The 26390-nt window shown below is 40.6% G+C and overlaps 1 protein-coding gene across 4 annotated transcripts in view; it reads right to left on the bottom strand.

The window, feature by feature from the left end:
• Nucleotides 1-25888, bottom strand: part of plppr5b (phospholipid phosphatase related 5b) — a 46578-nt gene extending 20690 nt beyond the window's left edge. Inside the window, exons 1-3 of one of the 4 annotated variants that reach the window (XM_081696579.1) lie at nt 25715-25888; nt 23226-23284; nt 5930-6118 (exon numbers count right to left, since the gene is read on the bottom strand). In XM_081696579.1, the coding sequence (XP_081552705.1) occupies nt 5930-6118; nt 23226-23270 (234 nt within the window). In that variant the 5' untranslated portion in view covers nt 23271-23284; nt 25715-25888. Of the gene's footprint in view, nt 1-5929; nt 6587-23225; nt 23285-25514; nt 25561-25714 lie in introns of those variants that run through there. The other 3 variants (XM_081696580.1, XM_081696581.1, XM_027016071.3) reach the window with 3 other exon arrangements.
• Nucleotides 25889-26390: the final 502 nt, after the last annotated feature.

The following is a 26390-nucleotide window of genomic DNA, read 5'->3' on the forward strand; positions in this document are numbered from 1 at the left end:
AGCTAGTGTGAGTGTAGTGGTATAGTAATGTGGGTTTAATGGTATAGTTAGTGTAAGTGTAGTGGAATAGTTAGTGTTACTGTAGTGGTATAGCTAGTGTGAGTGTAGTGGTATAGCTAGTGTGAGTGTAGTGGTATAGCTAGTGTGAGTGTAGTGGTATAGTAATGTGGGTATAATGGCATAATTGTATGTCCTGCCTGACCCCTGGACGCCTTCCGTACTCTGCCTCGCATTTTCAACCTCAGACCGACCTCACCAAAATTACCCGCCTAACTCCTCTTACCTGACTTGGAAAGCTCCAAGCCCAACAACCTTTCCCTACGGTTCCTACTTGCCACATAAAAAAAAAAAACAACCTTTTGCAGCTGGTTCCTCTCCCTCATGTGTGTGCCTTCATTACAATTGGTATAGCGAGCATGATTGTAGTGATAAAGATAGTATGAGTGCAGTGGTAGAGTTAGCATGGTGTAATGGTATAGTTACTGTGAGTGTAATGATATATTTAGTATTAGTGTAGTGGTATAGTTAATGTGAGTGCAGTGATATAGTGATAGTTTGAGTGTAGTGGTATAGTGTAGTGGTAAAGTTAGTGTGAGTATACTGGTATAGATAGTGTGTATATGGGTATAGATAGTATAAGTGCAGTGGTATAGTTATTTTCTAACTATTTATCTCTTAAAAATAATCTCTTGTCTGCCTTTTTGCTTTGCATGACATTACCATTCCATTAAGACTAATAGATATAAACCACAGATTAAAGCAGTAGTGCTCATGATGCAGGAAGACAAAGTTACAACTGGTTACCAACTTAAGACCTTAAAACTTTTATTCCATCTCTAAATTACACACACATATGTTTTATCATCACTGCCTTGCCAAGAAACCTTGGAAAAGACTTTGCTTGCAGCTCTTTGCTAACAGTATTGCTGTACTCCTGGCCCTCTAATGCCAGTTATTCCTGCAGTGAGCCAGGATGCGTTTGTCCAGCCCTCTGCCAAGCACACAATAAAAGCAATTAAGACACAAGCTTTGAGCCAGCATGTGTCAACATCTGTCAGTTGTTTGTGCAAATTGTACAGGCTGGTTAATCTCAGGCTAAAACAGAGATGTCTTTCCTCTGAACTTCCAGAGGGAGAGGCTGCACACTGTGTCTCCATTTCCAGCCAGCACAGAAACCGCAGTGTTACTGTAAAACCATGAGAATAAGCCGGATGTCTGTCTGGACCACAGACTGAGCTCATCAGTCAGCCCTGAGAAAGGTAGGTGCTCTTTCACAGGGTTGCAGATGAATGAGGTGCTTAAACCCAAGAAGTTATTGTGGTCTTTCATAAGCATACTAGATGGGGAGGGATACAGTGCTTTAAAAATGAAGCCAATCTTAGGCGCCAAGAATCTTGCTTCATTGGACAATTTCTTCCTCATTACTTTTTCAAGGGAGCATAAGATAATATATCAGCCCCCCTCAAACCACTGAAATTCTAATCACTGGTGGTGGGATGTTGAAAAAGAGAGTGATTTGCATGAGGTTATAAATAAATTAAGACCATTGAAATGGAACGGTCAGGGATTTAAGCACGACCGAGAGATTGGAGCACTCCAGTATAATCACTGAGAATTAAGTGATACGATCTAAGTAACCCCCTGTGTTTAAACAGATTTATTCACTACCATAAATTTGTGGGTACCTTACAACTGTCATGTTTCCTAACAACCAATTTGCAGTTTTTCCCCAAAAATATGTTAAAAGGGTTTTATAGAATTCTTGGCAGTCCTTCATAAATTTCATCCAAGGGTTTGGAAATCTACCAATGATGTCATTAATATTTATACTGCAGATTGTGCTGCCTACCCCTTCATGTTTTGAAATGGATTATTTTCAGCTGACACACTCTGATTTATGTATTTATGAATAAGCAACACGCATGGAATACTGGGAAATAACAAACATCACGGAGAGCTAAATATCACATTCAAAGCCACAGCAACAAAATAATATATCATTCTTTAAAGCTAACAACAGATTACACAACAATCCTAAATGGCTAAAATGACAAAGTTCTATCAAAATCACTTAAAATCGGTCAAGACTCAAGCCAAATTGATGCCTCAGGGCCCTTAATTACCTGCAAGGCTATAAACGTGTTTCAGAAAAAGGCTGTCATGCAGACTGACAAGTGAGAAGAGATTTATAATTTGTAGGACATAAAACCAAAATTGGCACTTATTAACTACACCCAGGATGGCCCAGCACATATTTTATTGAACGAAAGAACTGTAAAAGACAATTATAAGCAAAAACAGAGGCAATACAACTCAACCAGACCCATTCAAGGGTGGGTCCAAAATATAATATTAAATAAACTTTTTTTTTTTTTTAAGTGTCGTCATGTCCAAGATTATGCCAGTATCCTCAAAACTCATTCAACAGTTTTATTTCAGCTGTTCATTTAATGGCAACATAAAGAGTTCAGCTACAGCTGTCAAACAACAAACCACCTGCTAGAGCCTAGCGTCAGCATCCATAATTCATGATATCTGTTTAAGGGATCCAAAGAGTACGAGGTCAAGTTTAATCATCTCTCTAAACTCTACAGCTAGACCTAAATCACAGCTAAATTGCCCAGGTAGTGCCCCCACTTTTCTATAAGTTGTGAAGTGCCAAACACAGTAAGCCCCAAATCAGTCTGCTGCATTGTAAGCAGTGCAACATCTATAGTACAATATGTACTTGCATCTTGTTTGCTGCATCTCTGGCAAATGCCTATGCTACTGAATGCAAGTATTCAAGTATTACCAGAAAGACCATTTAAACAGAAACACCTTGTAGGTGTAGTTAGACCACAGCCCCTCAGTTTCCATGCACAGCTTGAGTTAGCCATACTCCAGCGGCTCATCAATGGTCAGCGTCTAACCACGCTGCTGCTGACTGGATATTTGTGTGTAGAATGCCACTCTCAGCTCAGCAGTAACTATGACATGTAAAAACAGCATTAGTGAGCCAGATAACTTGGTACTAGTTCAGCACCCATGACCATACCAATAATATATCAGGCTGTGGTGAAAAAATTCCAAGACAAAAATAATATCTGGTCTATAGGAAACTGAAAAAAGGGTAGTTCATGATTTATGCTTGTCAACAGTCACACTGCAGAGTGTGATTTTACACTCATAATATGTACTTATAATATGTGTTTCTAGTAGCCACTGAGTATATATTTAGCAACAAGGTTTTTTTTTTTTTTTCCCTGTACTATCCGGCTTTGAATATAAAATGGCTGGTTTTAATGTGTATCACTTAAAAAGACCTTAAGCTTAAGAAAATATAATCTATAGAAGATGCAGTACCAAAAAATTCACTTTAAAGTTTCTTCATCAGCTCACAAACCAAGTGCTTTAGGCACACTGCTTTGTTACATTCTGATCTACTGCAGTCCTTACAAATATCCACACACACCACTGCCTACTACCACCTAAGTTTTAATGATAAGCCTCTTTGTGAAAAATAGGGCTCTTTATTTGCTGTGACTAACAACTGTGCTACTCCCAAGGTACAAAACAGTAATCTTCTACATTTTTTTCCTAAGGCAGACATGTCTTGTAAATAAAGAGGACTAGCGTTCAGTGCCATCTTATTTGTTTTTCATTCCAGTATGTCACAGCCAGGGCTGCTGAGCTGGGAAACAGAAACTATGTGGGTGCATGTGTAGGGATGGACTACACGTGTATAAGAGTCTGAGAAAAAAACATTTAACATCATTTCTCATGTAGTTCACACATAGTATTGCTCAATATAATGTCTTCAACAATGTCTTAAAGACATGTTTAATTCCTACTTAAATCAAATTATCTGACAAGCAACATCTATATGAGATTTTATGCTTAAGATCACATAATAACATTATTTAGGGTTTTAAAGAATGGCTTTAAAAGTAAAATAAAATGGGGCCAGATGATTTTGTTCACACATTATCCAAATGATGTGCACAATCTCTTGAACTCTCTGTGGTTGCAATAGCTCAGCAGGTTTAGCACCAAAGAAGTAAATACACTTGTTATAAAATGCTTTATCTGTCTAATCGTGAAGACAGTTAATCATTGTCACTCCAATTTAAAATTTCAAGTCTCACGAGCAATATCGATCAACTTAAAAAATTAAAAACCTGTACATAAATAATAGCAGCTAGGAATAGTGTATAGAATAAAGCTCCAGAACTGTAGATTACAGATCCTGAACATTACACTGCACCCTACTTGTATAACAGATATAAAGGATTTAGGTTTGTCCAACTATTCTCACACCTTGGTTTAGGGATCATCTTCGATATGTATTAGTGTCAATGTGAACTTTTATCGGTTTTAGTGAAACTATGTCTCACTCTTGTTTTTGCAATCCATAGTCAGTGATGCTAGCAGCCATTGACTACAAATCAGAGCTGAGAAGCTCATGGGTCCTGGGGGGACCAAGCTCAGTCAGCACACTAAGCTCTGCTGGAGAAAAGCCTGATGATATTCCTTTTAGTTTTTCCAGTCCAGTATCAAGGTGAACGTGAGCCGTATCACTCATCTCTGGGACTCAGTCTGAGAGCATGCAGGAGAAGCTGGATGCAGGCTGTCGCCTTCATCAGTGAAGAATTTCACCTGCATGAGTCTGCCACTCCCTTTGGAATCAACAAGGAGATTTTTTTTTTTTTTTCCTGTCAGCAGAGTCAATTTCCTCCAAGAAATGACAGTATATACAAGAGCTCTCACTGCACCAGAGGCCCCACCAGTCCCTACCCATAAACACTCACATGAAGTAAACACTCACTAAAGCCTATAAACATTCACATGAAGTAGCAATGCAGAGTGGAACGTACTCCATTACTGATTAAACGCGAAAGGATAGAGAGTGACAACATGACAGCATACTTCTCAAGACACTGCACTCGCAAACGCAGACATGCTGAATGTGATGTGAAAGATCATACACACTGTGCTTGAGCCTTATACCAATAGACTAACTGAGTAATAGTCCAAGCTAAATAGCCAAATAAATGATTTGCGCAGTGTCAAGTGTTGTTTCTCAAGTAGTGCTTACTTAACAGACGTCTTCAGAGCGTGCAGGTGTGCGTTTTTGTTAGCATGATCATGAATAGAACTCGTGTGCATTTTGAAAAAGCAGCCCTTCTGTACCTTAATAATGCCCCTACAACAGTGGGTGTGAAGACCTACTAGAATCAAACTGAGGACAGAGCATCCACAGTGATGGAACTAATTATGTGAGTTAGTGGCTGTAATGTGCAATACAAGGGCTTTGGCGCCATTATAGACGGGCTTTATAAAGTGTCGGAGGCAAACAATCACATCACCACTGAGACCTTTTGCAATGATAGGTTGTGAATACATTGTGCCAACATTTAAAACAAGGGCAAGTTAATTATAACATCATACCGAGAACATATTGCATCACTATAGAGGATGGCATCAAAGCCCCCCATGAAATAAAAGAGGACATATTTTCATGATATATTCAGTTCACAGTTCAGTTCATAGTTCATGACATATTCAGTTCAATATATTCAGTGTACACAATTGATGTGAAAGAGAGATTATAAATACAGGTTAAAGCTAAAACATAGCTTACACAAATTCATTAGTGTTTGACATCAAGGTAAGATTTGGTATTATTTTAATATTCTAGTTTCTATTTGCTCTATTCTAGTTAATATAAATATTTACCAGATTCAACGATGCAAAACACCACAAAAATGTGGCCTAAAAGTTTCGACCCACGAGTTCAATAACGGAAACTGCAGTTACGATAAAATCGTGGAATAATACTCAAAGCATGTCACACAATGTCTGTTACAGAGGCGTTTGAGTATCATTCTTTTGTTCTCCTAGCTAAACTCCCACGGAGTCTATTTCCTACTCCCACAGAGAAACTCACCACAAGTGTCGGGACACCTGCAACCAACGTATACAGCAAGGCGGGTGGGATAGCGCTCGTTTCCTCTGGTCCAAGGTAGGGCTTCGTGTAGGAGTTGTCATAGCAGAAAAATCCTTGGACGTGCACGTTGAACGTATCGGTGTACTCGAAGTAATATGCCAGCATGACTGTCCCCGCCATTATCACCAGCTGAAAATAAAGCATGATCGTTAAATATTTCGGTAAAAACATTTACCAATCCCCTTTTCTTAGGCAAAATAGCCTGACCGTCTTCATTCCCCTCGTCTGCTTAGAGCAGAAACATAGTCAGAGTCTCCGCCACCCCCACATTTTGACCGCATCTAGTGCTCGTCGGTAGGCATCGGAGGGTGACACGCATAAACGCGCTCACTGGCATGGCACTTCGCTTCGCCGCACGAGCTAGAACGATACCGCGTTGGGGAGGGGTAGCGAAATAAGCGCTCGCGCAGGTCTGCGACGCGTCCGGCAGGTCTTCCTCGCCCCGGGCAGCTAATGATGGGGACTGGCGCGTGAGCCTGCTTCACCCACTCAGGAATAAAGCGGGGGAAACGAGAAATCTGTGCTAAGAGGGAGCTGTTTTCTCGAGTCAGCCTCCAAATGAGTCATCAGACTTCTGCTTGTCGCAACACAGACCAGGTAGAACCCGCCGATACGTCACTAAAGCATGGATGCACTGTGTACCTAATCCAATTTACCCATTCATCATAACCAATTTAAAAATTGGTACTTTCTTTGAGGACCATGCCAACTTTAAGTCTGTGGGTTTGTGTGTGAAGTACCAGATTTATTCTGCTTAGATTACACACACACACACACACACACACACACACACACACACACACACACACACACACACACACACACACACACACAAGCACACACTGCCTGGCCAAAACAAAAGGTCACCACCTGGATTTAACTAAGCAAATAGGTAAGAGTCTCCCATTGGATAATTACTGCATGGGTAATTATGTTTCAGCTGGCAACAAGTTATTTAACCCTAACTGATGCAGTGAGTAGCTTCTTATTTGTTAAACAACCATGTCGAAAGACACATCCTGTGGTCATGGAAAAGATGTTTTCAGAAGGGTCAAATTATTGGCATGCATCAAGCGGAGAAAACATCTAAGGAGATTGCTGAAACTACTAAAAATGGGAACTGTCCAATGCATTATTAATAAGTGGAAGGACAATGGGGAAACATCATCTTCGAGGAAGGAATGTGATCAGAAAAAAATCTGGAATGATCGTGATTGGCGATCACTGAAACGTGTGGTGAAATCAAATCGCAGAAAAACAACAGTAGAACTCGGGGATATGTTTAATAGTGAAAGTAAGAGAATTTCCACATGCACAATGCGAAGGAAACTCAAGGGATTGGGACTAAACAGCTGTATAGCCTTAAGAATATCACTTGTCAGTGAGGCTAACCGGCAAAAACGGCTTCAATTTGCTAGGGAGCGTAAAGATTGGACTCTGGAGCAATGGAAGAAGGTCATGTGGTCTGATGAGTCCAGATTTACCCTGTTCCAGAGTGATGGGTGCATCAGGGTAAGAAGAGAGAAGGCTGAAGTGATGCACCTATTCTGCCTAGTGCCTACCGTACAAGCCTGTGGGGACAGTGCTATGATCTGAGGTTGCTGCAGTTGGTCTGGTCTAGGTCACGTTATGTGCCCAAAGAATGAGGTCAATGGACTACCTGAATATACTGAATGACCAGGTTATTCCATCAATGGATTTTTTCTTCCCTGATGACACGTGCATATTCCAAGATGACAATGCCAGGATTCATCAGGCTCAAATTGTGAAATAGTGGTTCATGGAGCATGAGACATCATTTTCACTCATGGATTGGTCACCACAGGGTACAGACCTGAATCCCATTGAGAATCTTTGGGATGTGCTGGAGAAGACTTTACACAGTTGTCCAAATCTCCCATCATCAATACAAGATCTTGGGGAAAAATTAATGCAACTCTGGACAGAAATAAATGTTGTGACATTGCAGAAGCTTGTGGAAACGATGCCAAAGCAAATGCGTGCCGTAATCAAAGCTAAAGGCGAAAATATTAGTGTGTGACCTTTTTTTTGGCCAGGCAGTGTGTATATATATATTTATATATATATATATATAGCAGCACCTAACATATAGATTTTAAAAGACATTTTGAAAGGATGACACAAATATGTTTACACACAGAATAAACTTTTTAGTTTCAGATACGCACAGTTTTATGAATGAATATATCTGCCAAAGTAGGTTAAAGTCTGACCTTGTCGCTACACCATTCCGAATGTCAGAGTAGGCATCAAAGGACTAGAAACAGAATTACAGGACCAGAGTAATGGCTCTATTCAAGATAGAAACCAGGCAGAAGGATTGGACACATCCTGTTACTGTGTATACAGTCATTTCCAGCACAGTGTATTTTTGTAATCTTCTGGAGTCTGGTATACAGTATATTGTGTTACAGTGACACCATTGTCTGTTTGTCAGTACCTATGCAAATCTCTACAGGGAGAAGAGATAGGTTGCATGCTTTAACTAATTAATTGAGCTAATTCTGTTAAACAATTAGATGTCTGTCAGATTAGAGTATTATTTTTTCAGTATGTGCCAAAATTAATGATTTTGGATTGTGTGCTTATGTCTATATTTTACCTATTCATAATGTCATTGCAAGGCTATTCTGAAACCCTATGGGGTTAATCGCTTCTCAGAATTAATAAAAAACTAAATAGGGGTCCTGGAAGGTGATGATCCTGCACTTGCACACCCCCAGATGTTCACATTAACCTAGTAGATATTCACTTACTCAGCTGGCATATGCATTATGGGTGATGATCTGGTATACACTAGGAATGGAGTTGCACATCTGCTGTGCTCTGAAAGCTAATCATGGTAATTGGGCAGCTGTTATCTCAATCAGTTTGAGTGCCAGCATTTGTCTCACTGCGAGTATGGAAGAGAAGGAAACGGCAACTGTGGAAGAGTATGTGAATTATATGTAAATTCTAATAATACAGAATTTAAAATAAGGAATTGAAAGCAATTAAACTCTCTTCACAACATGGCATTTATCATTTTTTTAAAGATCCTGTAATTAAGCATATTAAGATTATTTCATTATTATTTGAGAATGAATCATGAGGATTCTATAATCTATGCCACCGAGGTTCTGTAGCATAAAAGCAAGCTCTTACCAGTCCTCATGTTAACCTTATGTTATCAAACATAAAAAGCTTACTTTGTAATATAGAAGCTACCAAAAGAACATGCAGACCTACACTGAGCAACCCAAGACTCATTATCCATCCGTCCACATATGACGTCAACAAAATCTCCGACTACGTTAATGGCATCTTCATAAGAAAGCAAAACAAATGCCAGAAGAATAACAATGGGGTGGAAAACAATCAGAACTAGGAAGCTAATCCTGTGCTAAAACAACAGGATTAAGGGCAGGCTTTTTTTATTATAACACCACGTTTAAATAAAGAGCATTTTTTTTAAAAACAAAATATCATAGGAAGCATTAAAAGTAGTGCACGTCAAGCTGCTTCATGCTTCATACATTCATTCATGCCCTGTCTTCAAAAAAGATTTAAAGGGATCCTCTTTATATTCATTCATTCATTCATTCATTCATTCATTCATTCTTTGAAAGAAAATATTTGTGCCTGTGACGCTGGCAGCACAGAGGAAGCGAGAGGCGGGGTTGCGGCGAAGTGCTCTTTATTATCCATAGATAATAATGAAATAGAAGCACTAGCTAAGCAAAACACAAAAGGTAATCTTTGGTTCGTAGGCAGCGTAGCGACGTTCAACAGCAATGCTGAGGGATCGTCCGCTAATGTGCAGTGCTGTCCTTGTGTACCTGTGGGTTTAAATAGTCGTACAATTAGTGTGGACAGGTATGCACAATCAATAATCTGGGGATTGGGAGTGAGGTTGGTAAGTGGGGTGATCCCTATTGCGAGTGGACGTTTCCTTCCTGTTGGCAGACCAGCCTACTGTGACAGTGCCTGGTTGACTAATATCAAAAGGGGAGGAAGAGAGTTCACACAGTGCATAATATCAGCAGAACTGCAGTATATGTCTCAACCTTTTCTGATTTAGGTCAAAAGGCTCGGGGATCAATTATGAATTTAAGAGGTACCAATGCAAAAACATTGATTTGTGTGTTTTGCTCCTAGAGCAGTTCCTTTACAAATGACTCAAAAATCAAGAAGTTTTATTTAAGAGGAAACGCCTCAAGCAAAAGGTCAACATAAGTGCCTTATTTTTCTGCTTTTCCTTGTTCATATGCTTAAGATGAAGAAGCACTAATGAACTGTTTGCCTATTTAAAATTTAAGAACATTTAAGGTAATGCACAAAAAAACATGAACAAATGCAGGGAATCCAGGGTTGAGGATATACTTTACCATAGTCCTCACTATACATCAGCAAAAGAAGCTCTGCTATTTGTGTGTAGGTTTTTGCATATCATGTAAACAAGTGTGTTTCCTGGTGAACGATGAGAAGATAATTAAAAAGTAGATCAAGCTCATCAAGGATCTCTCTTTGGTCATTATTGTTTTAATTAATAATACATGTAAATATGTCAAATGCTGCAATTGGAACCCTGCTTGTTTACCTGAGTTCTGTGTCTCATTATTCCTCCAAAGCCTGTTTTTCAGAGATCTCCACCAGAACTCCTCCACATGACACAACTATTTCCAAAGCAGCTCTACATAGTGAAATGCAGATCTGCCTACTCAATATACGTCAGCTAATGGAACCAAGACTGCAAGATCAGTGTCTACTTCTACTGTTGGTCCCAGATGAGCTGTCACGCCACCATTACTGATGATTCCGTACAAGCACTAGACTGTCTCCCAGACTCCACAACCAAAATCACACAGGGTGTGACTGCTGTAGAATTTCTGACTACAGTTCTCTTTTGTAAAAGTGACACAAAGGTTCAGTCTGGGGGTCAAGTATGGAGTTCTGACAGTGGGAAGCAGTGTATTTAAGCTCTGATATTCACCTGACGCATTCTCTCTGCTCAGGCAGTGTGCATTAGCCTCCAGGCTCCTGATGTGCCTGGCCTCTGTGAGGGACACATCTTATCTTAAGAACTCGACAGGACTGTGAGGAGCCCTGTGCTCTAATGAAAAAAGCCTACAATGTATTAGAGATGGATGTGAGAGAGATGCACATCAAAGGCCAGTGCTCACTTTAATGTATTACTCATTTATACACTATAAAATGACAGCACTGCTCTCTCCCTCTGAAAGTTTGGCTGTGTTCATTGAGCTGCTTGCTCTATAATTTATTAATTCGACTCATGATTCTTTTAGAAGATTTCAAGGCTTTATTTAAAAGACGTGCACCACTGCTTTAAACATATGCTTTATTTGTCTAAAAGACATGATCTTAATTAAGACATTCTGATGGAGCTTATTCATATTGTGGCAAATTAGATCAAAGTTATCTCAAAATTAATGAAACATTTCAAGTAATATGAAAGGAAGGGGCATACAGCAGTGCTATTATACTATATGTCGTGCAAAGTTGGTCTTTTTTCTGTTCTTCAGTTTTACACTTTACATTTCTGTCTTCTGTATGTTACAAAGAGTAACAGAACCAAAGAAGTGTTATTACCTCAGAGATATTCTGAGAACTTTCTGTGACTTTTCTTCTATTAGAGTATGGAAGCTATTATTTATTATTACATTATTAGCGCTCTTTCATTACACTGACATGTTAGAAAAGCAGCCTAATTAAATGTGACTATTGCTTATATATTGTATAGCACTGTATACTGCATATGCATATGCATACTTTCTACTCTAAGATCAAGTGTACTACAGGTTGCTCAAAATGTGTAAATGATTCCTGTTTTCAAAACATTAACATTTGCATAAAATGTCAGATTATTTAAAGGGTAGGCTTACTATTTTCTAACCAATTATTTATTTATTATTACTAATATATGAACTATTAGAGATATTAAAGAGTAATGAAGTATACTATATTGCCAAAAGTATTCACTCATCCATCCAAATAATTGAATTCAGGTGTTCCAATCGCTTCCATGGCCACAGGTGTATAAAACCAAGCACCTAGGCATGCAGACAGCTTCTGCAAACATTTGTGAAAGAATGGGCCAATCGTGTCATGATTAGTCCCTCCCAGCTTCCGTGTTCCGTGTTTTCCCTGTCTTGTGTATTTTAGTTCCATGCCATAGTTTCGTTTCTCTGCCCCTCGATTTTTCAACACCTGTCCCTCGTTTAGTTCATGTATTTAAACCCTTCCTTGTGCCCTTGGTCTTGGCTGTTCATTGTGGTTGTTAGGCTTCATTGCGTTTGGTTGTTTTGATGTTTTTGCAAGCCTGTAAGTTTGTACTCCATCGCCTTTGTGTTTATCCTAGCCTTTGTGTTTCTTAGCCTCCGAGTGTTTCCTAGCCTTTGTTATAGCCTGCTTCCCCTGTTTGCTTTCGTGTGTTTTGTTTGTTTGATCATATATCCCCGTGCTCTCTGTGTTGGTAATATGACCCTGGACTACTACAACGACTCTGATAAATCTCGCTCTTCTCCGCACATGCGTCCACCTCCTCACCGCTCACTGTTACACTCAGGAGCTCAGTGAATCCAGTGTGGTACCGTGATAGGATGCAACCTGTGTAACAAGTCCAGTAATGATATTTCCTTGCTACTAAATATTCCACAGTCAACTGTCAGTGGTATTATAACAAAGTGGAAGCGATTGGGAACAACAGCAACTCGGCCACAAAGTGCACGTAAAATGCAGGGTCAGCAGATCCTGAGGCGCATAGTGTGCAGAGGTCACCAACTTTCTGCAGTCAATAGCTACAGACGTCCAAACTTCCTGTGGCCTTCAGATTAGCTCAAGAACAGTGCGTTGAGAGTTTCATGGAATGGGTTTTCATGGCCAAGCAGCTGCATCACCAAGTGCAATGCAAAGCATCAGATGCAGCAGTGTAAAGCACGCCGCCACTGGACTCTAGAGCAGTGGAGAAGTGTTCTCTGGAGTGACGAATCATGCTTCTCCGTCTGGCAATCCGATGGATGAGTCTGTGCTTGTTGGTTGCCAGGAGAATTATACTTGTCTGACTGCATTGTGCCAAGTGTAATTTTTGCTTCAGCATACCAAGAGATTTTGGACAATTTCAAGCTCCCAATTTTGTGGGAAGAGTTTGCGGATGGCCCCAACATGACTGTGCACCAGTGCACAAAGCAAGGTCCATAAAGACATGGATGAGAGAGTTTGGTGTGGAAGAACTTGAGTGGCCTGCACAGAGTCCTGACCTCAAACTGACAGAATACCTTTGAGATGAATTAGAGAGGACACTGAGAGCCAGGCCTTCTCGTCCAACATCAGTGTTTGACCTCACAAATGTCCTTCTGGAAGAATGGTCAAAGATTCCCATAAACACACTCCTAAACCTTGTGGAAAGCCTTCCCAGAAGAGTTGAACCTGTTATGGCTGCAAAGGGTGGGCCCACATCATATTAAACCCTATGGATTAAGATTGGGATGTCATTCAAGTTCATATGCGCGCAAACGCAGACGAGCGAATACTTTTGGCATTATAGTGTATTAGAGATGGATGGGACAGATCATAGACAAAGTATGGACGTGAGTGATGATTAAGGTATTAGAGATGTATGTAATTGATGAGGTATTATAGCTGGATATGAGAATTGCATCAAAGGCCAATATTGCATCAAAGGCCACTACAAAGGCCACTTCTTTTCCACTGTAGGGCCCAGCAGGCCGTGTCAGGCAGTTACAGGAGTTTTGGACTCCTGAGACTGGTTGCATTTTTTTTTTTTTGGTTGCTGACAATCGGAACAAGGTAGTATATGTGGCAGCAGTGGTTCTCATCATAATTAAACATTAAAAATCACTAAACATCTCCTGTCGCTGCATGTGTCTGATGAGTTGGATAATCAGGAATTGTTTAGACTGTTTTTAGTGCTTCTTTTTTATGTGTACAAAACACATAAAGGACATATTCCAATGCCGAATGTTGGTAACAAGAGAGAAGGCAACAAGAAGAGGCTTATGTCCATTTGTGTAGAACCAATCAGCGAATCCCTACATTATTAAGTCATCCCTCCCTAACGGACTGTAGCCCTGAGCATGGTTAGCTAACCATGTTGAAAAAAACAGTTGAGCATGGATTGTAAATGTTCTGTTCCAAAGCATGTTCACATGAAAACATGATTGGAACAGTACAGTGTCTGTACTCAGAACCATACAGGAGTCCATATAGGAAGTGAATCTATAGTGTTCACATGAAAACATGATTGGAAAAGTACAGACTCAGAACCATTCAGGAGTCTATAGAGCAAGAGAAGCTATAAAATACTATAGCGTATTATATATAGTTAAATGGGGCAAGTGATTAAGCTTCATATCTCTCCCGTGTTTACCTTTGTTAATTTTTTCCATTCAAATAATATTTTTACTCTCACTCGTGCCTCTGTCCTTTACTCCAAAATGTCTCAGAAAGCCGGACTCTAGAAGTGCAGCAAATGAAATCTCTCTGGCTGAAGCTGTTAGCCTCCAAGGGGCTGTTGGGAGGCAACAGCAAATGCTCAATGACCAGGGACAGGAATTGGGCAACTTCATGCCAGCGTTGACAGGCCGGTTAGCTGCATGGAGGCTCTCTCTAGTGCAACTGGTAATGATGCTTCTGCTCTTGCTAGTGGGAACTGCTTCTACCATATCCAGAGGTTTACAATGGTAATCTGGAGCAATACACAGCATTTATAGTTTAATGTGAATTATATTTCGCCAATCAGTCGCAAATGCCTGACCACGCCAAGACAGCGTTTATCAGCTTGCTCATGGGAAGGTCTAAGGCTTGGGGTGCTCCTATTGTTACCAGTGACTCTCCTCTGTGGTACACATACCCTGAGTTCATCCAACAACTGAGGGTGGTTTTTCATCACCCTAAACGGGGTAGGGCATGCAGTAGAGACCTGCCACATCTAAAGCAGCCCTGCTACGTCTAAAGCAAGGTTCCCACTCTGCAGCAGAGTACTCTCTCCAGTTGTACACTCTGGCTGCAGCCTGCAGATGGAATGAGGAGGCACTGGTGGACATGTTCGTGGACGGTATCAGAAGTGACATCCAAGCGGAACTAACTTGCAGGGTACAGGCAAAAACTCAATAGGGCGATAGAGCAAGCCATCTCCCTGGATCGCCTTCTACAAGAAAAACACTGTTCTTCTCCACAAAAGTGTACATCACCAGTGGCAGACCACCTGCCCAAAGCTGAGCCCATGTAGCTGGCTGCTGTCCTCACTGCCCTTCCTCAGCAAAGTGAGGTTTAACTAGTCATATATGGTGTGCACCTACACATCATATCACTTTAAGTCTCCCATGGTTACACACACACAATCCCCTCATCTCCTGGATCAACGAGCAGATTATCCAGTGGTCCACCTACTGCCTAACCTACTGTCTACAACATAACCACACTACCTTCTGTGTTTCAGGCGTTCATTAATGATGTCTTATGGGAGTTTTTGGGTACACTTACATTGGTGGACCCCAGCTGCAGAAGAGGCATTCACTGTGTTGAAGGAGGCATTCACCACTGCCTCTGTCCAGCAGCATCCTGATCCCTCCAAGCCATTTGTTGTAGACGTGGATGCAGAAGTGGGAGCAGAGCTTTCCTTTCTCTGGAACCAACCCTAAATTAAAGCCTGTTGCATTCTTCTCCGGAGGTTGTCACCCATCGAGAAAACGAGAAGAATCGCAGCATCCTGGCAATCAAACTGGTGTTTGAGGAATGGAGGCATTGGCTGGAGGCAGCGCAACATCCATCTGTGGTGATAACAGACCACAAAAACCCATACCTTCAGACTACCCATACCTTCAGGCGCCTTAACTCTACATAGGCCCACTGGTCAATGTTCTTCATCACTTACCAACCCAGGTCCAAGAATGTCCAAGAATGCTCTCTCACATCAGTTTGACCGCAAGGCAATCCCTACCAGGCAGGAGCCTGTCTTGCCTTCGTCTTGCTTCCTGAGAGCCATCAAATGGGACCTCAACCATGTAATATCACAGACTAACCACATCCTGGCTGTCCTCCCAGCAGGTTGTATCTTCTAGAGCAGTGCTGCTCCTCACTCATCACTTGAGCTCACACCTCCCTAGGAACAGGTCCTCTGGGCTCCACCCACACAGGACAACTATTAGCTGCACGCTACTTGTGGCAATCCATGCAGCCACATATGGTCAAGTATGTGAAGTCATGTCCCATCTGCGCAAGAAGCAAGGTGCCATGTACCCTGCCCGCACCAAAACTGCTGCCACTGCCTATACCAGAAAAGGCCTGGAGGCACGTTGCCATAGACTTCATTACAGATATCTTGGAATCAGAAGGTAATACCACCATTCTATCCATTATCGATTGTTTTTTTTTTCTAATTGGTGCATTTCATTCCCCTCCCAGCTCTCCCAACAGCTTGTGAAGCTGCTACACTGCTTTATCAATGTGTCTTTCCGCCAGACGTCATGTCGGACAGAGGCAGTTAGTTCACTTCCAGAGTGTGGAGGGAGTTCATGAAGAAACTAAACTGCCAACTGCCAAATGGAAAGAGTAACCCAAGGGCTGAGCAAGTTCCTGAGACTGCACAGCCATGAGTATGCCAACAGCTGCCATGGGCCGAATATTCCTAGATCTCCCTCTGTCATGCCTTCACAGGACTCACTACTTTTGACTGTGTACTGGGGTATCAACCTGCTCTATATGCTTAGGACCTCATTGCCTAGAATGCGCCATCACATCACATCAACCAGGAGATGAGTGGCCACCTAGGATGGCAGGGCAGGCCCCAGTTGTAAGCTTAGTCCCAGGTACACTGGCCCATACACCATCAAGGGACAGATTAATGAAGTCATGTACGGGATCAACCTACCTGTGGGTGTCCACTGCCTTTCACGTCTCTGCCCTAAAACTCTTTGTAGTTCTGCTAAATGAAATAGACACTGACTCTGCTCTTCCTTCTCCTGTCGACATGGGAGGCAAACTGGTGTATGCAATGAGGGCTCTTCTGGACTCCAGTCCAGACGCAGGGGATGGCTTCAGTATTTACTGGACTGGAAGGCATACAGACCTGAAGAGCATAGTTGGGTGTTGGCCGCCCAGATCCTTGACCCGGATTTAGTAGCATCTTTCCATTGTGTGCATCCTTCTAGGCCTTCTCCTCGACGTCTTGGTTGCCCTCGCTCCCAGTCCTCAGTGAGGGAAACCGGTGGGAGGGGTACTCTCATGCTCCAGCCCACACCCAACCAAACACACACAGCCTATCACGTACATATCCCCATTCACCCTCCTCCAGCCAATCAGACACCTCCAGCCCGTCAATCACCAGTCCCTCCATCAATCACGACACACAACCACTTCCATGTTCACAATCACCTATTTATTAATAATCATGCACATCTGCACCTCATTCCATCTTCCTTATTTAAGGCCACAGGACCATTTCATCAGTGCTTCACATTGACCTTCTCCAGTATGAGAACATGTTTCACAAGCCTGTGAACTCCAATACTATTCAGTCTCTCATTCGCCTTTGTTCACCTTTTGCTTAGTTACTTCTTTCTGTTACATTTTTGCCCTGAGTTCACTCCCATGATTTCCTTTGTTGTTTTTCCATTAATTTTTTTTTTTACTCTCACTCGCACCTCGGTCCTTCACTCCAAAATGTCACACAATGTTTCTTCATCTTGCTACATTTAGAAATGTAAACAGGTGCAAAAGAGCAATATGTTGTTCAGTGGTAAAGCTTTCAGTGAGGTCATGCAACACTGTTATAATTGAAGAAAAATACCTATTTCTAAATAAGGTATGGGTTGAAAATATTAATCCTGTCCATTTAACTAGAGCCGGGGTACCAAGGCAAGTGCCATGTGTAGAAATGTCACCTCAGTAACCTGAGGATCAAAAGATTCCAGTCAAGGGAGTTTTCCCTGCTTCTCATGAATAATTAATCAAATTTGAAATAAGTCTTTAGAGATTTAACTGATGTTTATGATAGCACAGCAGAGAAGTGCATGGGCATGTGCAAGCATGTCTTCCACTGCATTTGAAATTCTGTTTGTACCAGAAAGCCATAAATGAGCCACTGTAATCTAAAATCAATTCATAAATGTAACCACAAATGAACTGGTGTAAGCCCTAACTTCATTTGGGCTCACAACAAAGGATGATAAACATGAATACCAGAGGCTATAATGTCATATAATAGAGCTGCAGAAACCACTATCAGGTGAGTGTTTATGTTTTTATGTATGGAAAATGTGGCAAAAGCAAACAAATGATATGTTATCAGGCACACTGACATGCTGAAGGTCCCCTGGGCCCTGAGCTGCTTCACCTCCTGTGCTTTAGGCATTCAAACTGACTGAAGTAGTGGGCTATGTTCACTCAACAGACACTTTATCACCAACTTCTACCATGTAGGTTCTATAGCCCATCTATCACCAGCTATGATTAGTGTTTGCTATCCTCTAGCCCCTCGTCAATGGTCAGTTTCTGACTGCAGGCCTGCTGTTGGCTAGGTATTTTTGGGTGCTGGGCCATTAAAAACCCAGTGGTGATGTGTAATATCATGTGTAACAAAACCCAGCCACACTGCTGTACCTGATGAACTTATTAGAGTTCAATATCCACAATCATGCCATTATCATGCTCTGCAGAGTGTGGTCCACTACCCAGGGCAGAAGTTAGCTGATGAATTGTGTCTGCAACAAGATGTAATTGTCAACTTAAAAAGTGTACCTGTAATATAAGTGTATCTATTAAATTGAGTGCTGGTAGGTTTATATTTAAGTGACTACTCAGAGTGTAATTGATTGGACTGATAATGTTAATAATAATGTGCATTATTTATAAGTACCAGCAAGTATTGTATGATTTCAACTGACACCATGGCACACCTTAGGATAAACTGAATTTAGAAACAGGTGTATCCACTGAAAGAGACCAGTTATTGAGAAAGTTGCATGATATAACGATCATATAACATATAGAATATATCAGTATGTAATCAATGTTAGCTTTATGGTAATATTATCATTAATGGTATAAATATGTTTTTATTCTACACTGCCTGGCCAAAAGAAAGGTCAAACACTCTAATATTTCATTGCACCGCCTTTAGCTTTAATTATGGCATGCATTTGCTGTGGCATAGTTTACACAAGCTTCTGCAATGTCACAACATTTATTTCTGTCCAGAGTTGATGTTTCCCCACTGTCCTTCCACTTTTTAATAATGTGTTGGACAGTTCCTGATTTTAGTAGTTTCAGCAATCTCCTTAGATGTTTTCTCTGCTTGACGTATGCAAATAATTTGACCCTTTGAAACAGATTAACATCTTTTCCACGACCACAGGATGTCTTTCGACATGGTTGTTTAACAAATAACTTGTTGCCAGCTAAAACATAATTACCCATGCAGTAATTATCCAATGGGAGGCTCTTACCTATTTGCTTAGTTAAATCCAGGTGGTGACTTTTTTTGGCCAGGCAGTGCACATTACTTTGTGAAATAAGAATGTGTTGACTTTATACAGTAGGAGCAGACTCATTATGTATAGCCAAAAATAGAAATCATTAATAGACATGTACAGTACACAAGTGTCCATGACTACAAAGAAAATGCTAGAGGAATGAGTTCAATCTTTGGAGCAGGTACTGGCTGTGCAATATGTGTGGTATTGGTGCGTTCCTATGAGAAATACTGCAATACAGTAGTTAGGTCTGTGTTACTTCTTTTATATCATGTTGCATCACACTGACCCAAGTTTTACAGCTGCATTAGATCATAACTTTGTGGATCCATCCACAGGCAGTGAGTGAACAAGAGAACAAGGGCTCAGATCTATTCATGAAGTGCAAATACATCTTTTAAGTAGTCCTATACACACTGCTTTCGCGATGTTTTTGGTATATGTGGTGCATCTTGGTATTGTCAAGATCAAGTGATATACCTTAGACAGTATTATCTCACAAATGCAAACTTGTAAGAAGTTTCACAACCGAGTTTATATAAATATTTGCAAATGGCTACTAAGGTCTAATTTGGATTTTCACATTGGTAACTTTTCTTACATGTTTATTCATACAGAATTCAAGTTGTGGTAATTCATACACAATTTTGTGAGCTCATCCCCTTACTTTACACCACATCACTCACCTCTTGCTAACAATAACCAGTTTTACTGAGAAAAGCTTCAAAGATGCTCTCTGCTAGTTTAACACTGAAATTCTGAATATGACAAATTCTATGTGAAAATGAGGTGCCATCTGGTGGTCCCTCAGAAAAGGAACTATCAGGAAAGCTTATGAGGAAAAGGAAGGGCTATCAAGGACACTTGGAACTAAATTCAAGGCAAAACAATGCTTTTAAATGCTCTTCATCTATTTGATGGCACATTATTACTACGCATACGTTACTTGGTAATATAAAAAATCATGCATCATAAATACAATTTTCATGACCACTCTGTAGGCACCATCTAATGTTCTTGATCACTATGACTTTCATAAAGAAAATACCTAATTTGCACAGCCATCTTAAATGACAGTGAAATGAATCATAAATTGTATCACATTCACCAAGCAGTTACTTTTTGAAATTATATTTGCTCAAAAGCAGTAGGTTCAAAGCTCGTCATCCTCCTACAGAGCCAAACCAGGCATCTCATCTAAATGAAGATATTTACAGGGTAGTGTTGCACTGATTGCTGTGGCATGACAAACAGCCGCCCCATTCCAGCATGTCTTCGCCAGCCTCCACTCCTCAGATTAATGAGACTGGGCCAAGACAGAGAGATGACCAAGCATTTCATTATAGGCTGAAAACAAAAGCCCAATGAATAGAGTCCCATGGCCCCGCTTGCACACACTCCTTCCCTACAGTGATTTAAACTTCTGTTTTTGGAGTTTGGGAGATTGGATGATGATAGCTCCTTACAAACTCTTTATAAATTGATTTGACATGGTGAAGACCAGATCCCTTACTTTTTAACTTCAGCTTTAATATTTTGCAAAACCTGGAGTGTTTTTCAGTTTCAAACAGATGTCAGGGGCTTATATATATAGTAATACTATATATTTGAAGGTTAGTATATACATTACACTGATTGAACAAATACTGTGGTGTGGTGTTAAAATCAAGGCCAAGCACAGACAGAACAATGTTCAATATCTCTGTTGTCTGCACACATAAGCCAATGGAATATATATAGTTATCCCAGGTACACAGGTTATTGCTGAATTCGGAGGTTTGAATGGTAGACTTAAGAAGACAGGTTCTTCATTTTGGCTTTGGGAGATACTGGATGAGCCTGAGTCCATTTTCCAGCTGCCCTGTACCGCTGCACTGGTTTACGGGTCTCTCTCTACCAGAGAACAGTCCACACTAACACCATAGGGACATTTATCTCATCTGTGGATAACCTTCACACAGAGCCAAATTTGTTAAATTAACCCAGGAAAAGTGTTATTGTAGGATCCAGGGCTTTACAGGTAAGCATTATTATTTATAAACAGATATGATGTATGATGTATCACAAATGCGCATGCTAATATGGCACACAGCATATTTTTGCTCTGCTATGACCAAAATCTAGAACCCAAATTTAATGATTATGAGAAAAGTGTGGAGCATTTAATATAAGTAAGAAACTGATATCACATAGCTAAGTAGAAACAAAGCATCTTATATTGCCAAATTGTGTTAGGACCAGGACCACCTTAGAGTTTTAAAACTTGGTAAAATGCTGTATTAAATCTTGAACTATGGCTAATAGGAAATGTTTGAGTCAGCACTGCAGCCCCAGTACAATTCTAATAGTATTTTTGGGACCTTTTTTTGCACTTCAGTAAAGTAGCCTGGTGTAGACGTCTGTTCCTGCTAGTGAGCTCCACTCTGTGACTACTCTCCGACTCTGCCTGAGTTTCAAGACTGTTCCTTTTGGCACAATAAACGTTTTGCTGTGATTGTGACCAAAGCAGCCACAATTTGACCACTAACTGTTTGTTTCTTTGGAACTCTACACTGCTCAAGAGACTAGCCAAGGGTCACACAATAATATGTACCATTATTTGAGGATTTACATGGAAGGCGTGGAGAAATTATTGCTTAACACTCATTCCAGAGTCACAATCTTCCTTACCTAGGCCTAGGTGAGGCCTATTGCAATGTTGTGTTGCTCTTTAGTGATAATAACCTACTGATGAAACTGCCTTTGCACCTTTCAGGTGAAAATCAAACATCTTTAATAATGTTTGCCATAACCTGCCAAATTAACCTGCTAAAAATGACATTTTCACATTTTTATTTATCTATTATCTTAAAACTATGAAAGTAAAATGCCTTTCCTATCAACAGACCACATTAACACTTTAGATATATTTAATTTGCTGAGGGCTCTCCTCAGACAAAAATATATTTACATTTATGGCGTTTAGTATCCAAGCCAGTACAGTAGGTTAGAGTCCAAGATACCAATGAACTAGAATACTCTTGAAATACAGGGACCAATCATAATGTCTAGACTTGCAAAATACATAAGCTCTATAGCAGACAACAATCAGTGCAATAAACAATGCCCTACAATAAGTACTAGAGTTTTAGTTAGTCAACATAGATGCAGGATCAGTGGTTATTTACAAATTCCACAAATAGATGGGTCTTCAGTTTGTGTTGAAAGACTGCAAGTGGAAATTCGTTCCACCATGGAGCCTAGTCCGTTTTGGGCTATGTAGGAAGGCATCAAGTTTTTAAATCTGATGTGGGCAGCTACTGGAAGCCAGTGAAGGGAGCAGACTACGCAGCCAGTGAAGGGAGCAGACTACGCAGCCAGTGAAGGGAGCAGACTACGCAGCCAGTGAAGGGAGCAGACTACACAGCCAGTGAAGGGAGCAAACTACAGAGCCAGTGAAGGGAGCAGACTACGCAGCCAGTGAAGGGAGCAGACTACGCAGCCAGTGAAGGGAGCAGACTACGCAGCCAGTGAAGGGAGCAGACTACACAGCCAGTGAAGGGAGCAGACTACGCAGCCAGTGAAGGGAGCAGACTACGCAGCCAGTGAAGGGAGCAGACTACACAGCAGTAGAATGACATGTGAACTTCGAAAGATTGAAGACCAGTCGTGCTGCTTACAAGAGATAATCGATATCTGCTAAATAAGAGATGAACTAGCCATAGTGCTGTATCATTGTAACCTACCTCCACAAAAAAGGAGAATTTGCCCTGATGATTTTCAGAAGGCATTTTCTCTTGTAGGCCTGAAAAAAAGACAAGTTTAACATTTTTAATTGAAAGATATGTTACCAAGATTATCCACAAGATGGAGCCAGTTACCCAAATTTCCTGACTTTTCTAACTTTTAGTCACCTTTCCACACTGTCATCCTCTGTATATCTGTATTGCTTTGCTTATATTATTTATTACTATTCATAAAACCAAAATACTATAGCTTTCTCTTTATTAATACACAGCTAAATTCCAGCAGTAATTCACAATGAAGACGCGTAAGGAAATGCATCTGCTTAAACCCCAGCAGATGGCCTCATTTTCAAAAAAACTAAAGTGAATTCAACATAACTTTAATAAATTGTCTTTGTATTGTATTTAAAATGTGTTATGCTGTTATTTTTACAAAAAAAAACAAACATATTTATGTGATTAAAAAAATGTACATGAATTATTACATTTTCCTAAAGATTAATTACCCCACAATAGTTCAAAATCACCACACTGGCAAAAGTAACAACACAACTAAGGACAGAATAATCAAAAGCATTAGTGCTTATAGGCTTAAGACCCATACTCTTTCTACCACTATACTCCCTCTACCATCATACTCCCTCTACGATTTCACTGTGAGTTATACTGTGTATGACTATGTATGTGACGAATAAACCAAACTTGAACTTGAACCATCATACTCCCTCTACCACCATACTCCCTCTGCCATCATACTCTCTCTACCATCATACTCTTTCTACCACCATACTCCCTCTACCATCATACTCTTTCTACCACCATACTCCCTCTACCACCATACTCCCTCTACCATCATACTCCCTCTACCACCATACTCTTTCTACCACTATACTCCTTATACATCATACTCCCTCTACCACCATACTCCCTCTACCATCATACTCCCTCTACCACCATACTCTTTCTACCACCATACTCCCTCTACCATCATACTCCCTCTACCATCATACTCCCTCTACCACTATACTCCCTCTACCATCATACTCCCTCTACCACTATACTCCCTCTACCACCATACTCCCTCTACCATCATACTCCCTCTACCACCATACTCTTTCTACCACTATACTCCTTATACATCATACTCCCTCTACCACCATACTCCCTCTACCACCATACTCCCTCTACCACCATACTCTTTCTACCACCATACTCCCTCTACCATCATACTCCCTCTACCATCATACTCCCTCTACCACTATACTCCCTCTACCATCATACTCCCTCTACCACTATACTCCCTCTATCATCATACTCTTTCTACCACCATACTCCCTCTACCATCATAATCCCTCTACCATCATACTCCCTCTACCACTATACTCCCTCTACCATCATACTCCCTCTACCACTAGACTCCCTCTACCATCATACTCCCTCTATCATCATACTCTTTCTACCACCATACTCCCTCTACCATCATAATCCCTCTACCATCATACTCCCTCTACCACCATACTCGTTCTACCATCTTCTAATAATCTCAGCCATTGTCCTGTGTGCAATGGAGTTGAGTGACCTCACCCAAAAACAACAAACAAATAAAACCAGACTCAATCACAGCGGATGTGAACTTTGTATAAAAACATGATTGTTCTTCAGTGAGCAGGCAAATCTCCACGTTTTACCTTCTGTAGCACAGTGCTTCATAGCCCTGTTCCTGATGTCCCTCTTTCCAGCAAATATTAGAGTTCTCCTCATTGACACACACTAACATTTTCATTTTAGCCTGGTGAAGGCTAATAAGCTAGAGGGAGCGAGAACTCCTCAGTGTGCATGCCAAGGCTTCTCCATGATCAAGACTGAGAAGCACAGCTCCAGCTTTTCCTCCTGTTTCTTTTTTTTATTTTTATTTTTTTGTCTACTGTTGGGCTTCATCAACATTCAATGCCTCAGGATATAAAAGAAACTGTTTCAGTGTGCAGTGTACATTCAAGTACAGTCTCAACATACCAAAAAAAACAACGATATATTTCCTATTTATTTCCTATCAGTTTCTCATAAGGTCTAATAAAATACACGTATCCATGTTAGTTTATTGTATGTGTATGCTTCATTTTATTGTTCCTGCAGTAAACAATACATAATGGAGTTCTGTATGACTCCCATGAACCACACCACCTCTTATCCTTGTTTTTTCTTCCCTATCAATCTCTCCCTGAACCCATCAGAGTGAATTACAAATACTCCACACCAGCACTTGAATAAGTTAAATAAAACTGATCTTACTTTGTAACCTACTGCCCGAGCTTTTACAGGTGTTATGGAGACATTCGATGACTAGCTTTTGAGTAGGCAAATAGCCATACAGGAGCAAAGACTCGATGGTGCACTGCTCTTTTTACTGTAACCACGGGACAGACATCACGTGCTAAATAATAACCGGAGGCTATGTGAGTTATATGACAAGATGTATTAGAAAGTCCTACCGTATCAAGTTCGAGTTTTAGCAGTGCAGTATCAGAGGTACCTGGAGATTGAACAAACTACGTTTTTTCTTTCTCACTCTACTTTTTGACTGTCTCCTGTTTGATTTAGAATTATGCCAACGTTTAGAAACAGCTTCGTCTCTGCTGCCACACATTTGTAAACACTTTATAACATACCGGGCAATGTTATTCATTTACTTTACTGCATACGCTACTGCGCATGCGCTCTTTGAGTCGCCCTTACATTCTGTACAAATGGTCGGTTCTTCCAACGTTCCACATAACCTGGTCCTCTCCCTCCATCTGATAGCACGTAGGCTATCTGTTCACAAGACATCCACACCACAACGCTCAGGTTTTCCACGTTCTTGTGGTTTCAGTGAGTAACATAACCCGACAACAGAGTAGCTTTCAAACAAAAACCGTCAAGGAGTTCCCATATAACACAGAAAGAGATTGAATTGTTTAAGATATGATATAGTTTGCTGTTAGATGTTTTGCTGGTTAAATAAACTTGATCCATGACTTGATTAAATCTAGCCTACGTTATGTCAGTATGACCTCATCGTTTCCATATTATGTTATTTTGCATATTCTTTACTAAACTTTTCCCAGTGAGATAAAGTTTTTCATATTCATAATAAAATGGTGCCACTTCGGGTCCAAAAATAGTTCA

The sequence above is a fragment of the Electrophorus electricus genome, chromosome 14, assembly GCF_041902795.1.
Source record: "Electrophorus electricus isolate QZ-2024a chromosome 14, ASM4190279v1, whole genome shotgun sequence".
NCBI classification, from domain to species: domain Eukaryota; kingdom Metazoa; phylum Chordata; class Actinopteri; order Gymnotiformes; family Gymnotidae; genus Electrophorus; species Electrophorus electricus.